Source organism: Chenopodium album, chromosome 24, assembly GCF_948465745.1.
Source record: "Chenopodium album chromosome 24, dcCheAlbu1.1, whole genome shotgun sequence".
NCBI lineage: Eukaryota > Viridiplantae > Streptophyta > Magnoliopsida > Caryophyllales > Amaranthaceae > Chenopodium > Chenopodium album.
The window spans coordinates 4,288,313-4,292,768 of NC_137857.1; the positions used below are offsets into that span (position 1 = coordinate 4,288,313).

The following is a 4,456-nucleotide window of genomic DNA, read 5'->3' on the forward strand; positions in this document are numbered from 1 at the left end:
ATACACATATTCATAATCTGACCCACTTGGAGCACAAAATAACCAATGAACAACATTGTTATTAATAAGTACACCATGCCCATGTTCATGCATTCTGAAACGATCTTTAACATTCTCAACGACACTAGGTAAACCCCAAGAGTTTCGATTAGAGCTATAAACTCTAACTTCCCTCTTTTTATTACCAAAGTCGGTAACACGAACGATCTTGTAATCGTTATCATTAATACATCCAAACCCAAAAACGGATTCACTCTTAAGTTGACAGGGGAACGCAGTGAGTGGGATACGAGAATAAGTTTTAACAAAAGGGTTCCACAAAACTAAATCGAAACAAGAATCTTGATCATTAATGATTTTATAGCGTCTAAATACTGCGACAATACCATTACAACAACCAACAATTTGAGCATTGCACCAATATTCAGAAGGGGTGCGAAAATCGAACCTGCTAATTGCTTTATGGAATTTGATGGGGTTGAACTCTTTCGCCTCGAGTGATGAGTTGTTGTTGAATATGGCAATGGGATTGGTGTTGTGGTGGATAATTGAAATGTTGAAATTACGAATGGTGAACTCAGGGGTTGGATTGGAGATTAGAGAATTCCAGGTTTTAGAAACGCATTTGAAACGGAAGAGTGATTTTAATGGTAAATACTCGAGAATTGAGATGATTATTTCCGGCGGAAGGTTGGACATGGCTTCTGAGGAAATTCGATGAAACTCAGAGTCAGAGAGAGGACTACGTACTAGTATACTACACGGTTTATTAAACGTTAGAAAACCTAACACGATAAGAATACAAAATATACAATAAAATATATCCTAAATATTATCTTAAACATAATATCTATCAATAAATTTGCTTTTTTTTTTACTTTTTTTTTGTTGTGAAAAAAAGATAAATTTCTTAAATAGGTTAATTTTGTAAAATAATAAAAAAAGATCATTGAGGATTTCCTCCAAATAAATCAAAGGTATATAGTAATATAGATTATCATAAACTAGAATTTCTTCCCTACGACCTTGAGAGGGATTTTTACTTGGGCCTTGTTTGAGCCAGTAGTTTAAGTGGAACACATACATAAAACATTTAAAACTTGCAACAATTCTTCTCTTATTGAACATTTCTACCTAGTCCTTTAACTTCAGTGAAATTATTTTATATTAGAGACCTAGTCCTTTAACTTCAGTGAAATTATTTTATATTAGAGATGAATAATCCTTCCTAAAAGGGGTCAATTTGACCAAACTCGAGTAATTGTTTAAACACCCATTCTTTAGCACTGTGACAATCAGACTAAGGCCTTGTTTGGCAATTGGCTGCTGGCTGTTGGCTGGTTTGATTGGCTGGTTTGACTGGCTGTTTGTATTGGCTTTTTGTATTGGCTGTTTGACTTTTTATTAGTCTAAAAATATGTTTGGTAAAATTGGCTGTTGAATGTTATTAGTAACTTAGGTAGCCAAAAGCCAAAAGCTACTCCAAGTACCTTTTTCATTTTGGCTTAAAAGCTAGCTGAAAAAGCCATTTACCAAACACAAATTTTGGATGTTTGACCAAATAAAAAAGCCAAAAGTCAAAAGCCAATCTAAAAGCCAATGAAAAGCCATTTACCAAACAAGGCCTAAGGCTTTTTTGGTTCCAGTAGAGGTTATAGCTCGAGCGTAGTCTAGTTTGCTTCAATTCAATCACAGCCCTAGTTGTATCATCACTTGAATTGTGAACAGATACAAGCTAATAAGTTGCCTGCTATCAATCTAGTTTATATAGAAAAAGCAAGTTCTGGTTTGCCACTTTCATGATCACAGTGACCTGCAACTCTGCAAGCGTCTTAGCTATTGACTAGTGAGATTAGACTACTAGAGTGAAAATACTACATTCTGAAAATTGTCGAGTATATATACTGAAGAATAAAAACACAACAAATTTCACAAACAACCAATGCAAGTTAACATAACTAAACTTTTAAGGGTGTTCGATGATTCCGAAATCAACAGGAATAAAAGACTGGTTCAGGGGAAAATAAATTCTATAAGTAGAACCAAATCCCATGTTCATGGTGTAATGGAGTTTACATCAAATAAGTATATATTCGACTTTTATTTTTGTTGCTACTCTTAAAATACACTACACTATTCACAAATGCTAGTCTCACATGTAAAATTAACATTACAACAAAAGACATTAATTAAGACACAATAGATCAGACATATGCACATTGATGTGAACTAGATAAAATAAGCCCAATAGATTCATAATAAGGCAAGAAACTAGATTTTCAGCATACAATACACCGAGTTTTAAGGACAAAAAAGCAATTAGCAAAGACTCTCATACCACGAACAAGATAGTCACCAATTCACCATACAAAACATACATTGAGAGTTCTTAAAACAACATAAGTGATTAGCCATAGACTCTAACTAGATTTTATACATACAGAACATGGAAAGCTCTTAATTAAGACACCATAAGAGATTAGCAGGGGGTATCATACCATAGGCTACACCAACGTAAGAGCTTCCAATCTACTCGTAATACATTGCTCAATCAAAGCAAATTGAATTACCATTTTCAAGATATATTATCGATCAGGCACTCCATTAGGAACACGAATAAGGCTTCCAGCACAAACAATGACATCCCGAGGCATTTTTTCTTTAACTCGTTTAATACTTTTGTTCCTCAAATTAATCCAGAAAAATGTACACCAAGAGCTATAATTTTGACCATCATATGTCACCAGAAATTCATCATGTCCATCACCATACTTGGAACAAGCAATTGGGGGCGAAAACAAAGGGTTAAGATTAGCTAATGGAGTCCATGAATTTTGCACACCATATTCCTTCATAACCCACACAACTGATTTTATCATTACGCATAAACATCCATCCAAAGCTTGCAAATAATCAATATCAACAGATAATACATCATTATTCCCCAACAAATTGGGTAAAGGCAAATCATTCCATTTCTCGGAGTAAAGATCAAACCCACGAAGCGAGCTCAGATGTTGAGCAGGATGATCAAATATCCAATGAACAACATTGTTGTTAGCTAGCACTCCAGATTTATCCAATCTGAAACGATCTTTAACATCCTCTACAACATAAGGTAACCCCCAACAATTCTCCTTAGAGCTATAAACTATAACTTGCCTCTTTCTACTATGACCATCAAAGTCAGTAACTCGAATAATCTTATATTTGTATTCATTACAGTTCATACCATCAAACTCGAATCCCAACCCGAAAACAGAAACACTTGTATAATCACAGGGTAAGGGTAACTCAACAGGTGGGATACGAAAATGGGTTTTAGAAAACGGGTTCCACAAATACAAGTCGTAAGCAGAATTATAAGTCATTGAATTATACTCCATTGAATAATCCGTAATAACAACATAACACCTTACAACAGCAACAATCCCATTACAAGAACCAACTATACAAGTACTGAAATAATGATGATAGGAATATTCAGGAGGAGTAGGAACATCGAACCTTTTAATAACAGTTGAGAAATTGTTGGGGTTGTACTCTATTGCTTTGAGAGATAATCTGTCGTTGAAAATGGCGATTGGATTGTTGTTGTTTTGGAGGATTGAGTTGTTGAAATTATGGATGGTGAATTCAGGGGTTGGATTTGAGATTAGAGAGTTCCATGTTTTGCAAACACATTTGCAACGGAAGAGTGATTTTAGAGGTAAATACTCAAGAATTGAGCTGATTATTTCTGGTGGAATATCAGACAAAATGGAGAGAGAGGACTATATATAGCCTCCGTTTACTATGTTCTCGATTGCTTGCATGCTTGCTTACTAAAAACATTAATTTGCTTACTATGGAACTCTATCTAAGTTACTTTAAAATGATCAAATTATATAGTTACTGTAAAATGATCAAAAGTTACCATGTAATGAAGGAAAGTTATCCAAATATTGATAAAAGTTACTAAAAAAAGTCTAAAAGTTACTCAAAATTTAATAAATGTTACCTCGATGTACAATAATACTACTCATCCTAGAATTATGACATGTGCCATACACTGTAGTTTAATAATGTACTCCCTTCGTTTCTGTGTTGTTAGTCCCCATTAAGAATTTTTTTAATATTAAAACTTAGAAGAAATTTTCTAATTTTTATTTAAAAACAAAAGTCATATGAAATCTTGTTTTATTTGTCTTGACAATAGGTACATTATCAATATCTAATTTTTATAATTTTTGCTAATGAGATTTTTAAAATTTTGTGATAAAAAATTTGCATCGAGACTAACATTATGAAACATAGGGAGTATTTTAAATTTGGGGACTTTTCTGTGTGGCTAGCCGCACCGTGTGGCCGGGGTTACTCAAGTTACTCTTGACCAAGTAACCCCTGACAGAATAACTCAAGTAACCCTGGCCTTCACCGAATAACCCCTGACCGATAAAAATCGAGTAATCCCTGA

The 4,456-nt window shown here is 34.0% G+C and overlaps 1 protein-coding gene across 1 annotated transcript; it reads right to left on the reverse strand.

Moving 5' to 3' along the window:
* Window positions 1-2,585: 2,585 nt before the first annotated feature.
* Window positions 2,586-3,386, reverse strand: LOC145610411 (F-box protein CPR1-like). Its single transcript, XM_081665756.1, has one exon. It carries the CDS (start codon window positions 3,384-3,386, stop codon window positions 2,586-2,588), a length of 801 nt encoding a protein of 266 aa, XP_081521882.1.
* Window positions 3,387-4,456: the final 1,070 nt, after the last annotated feature.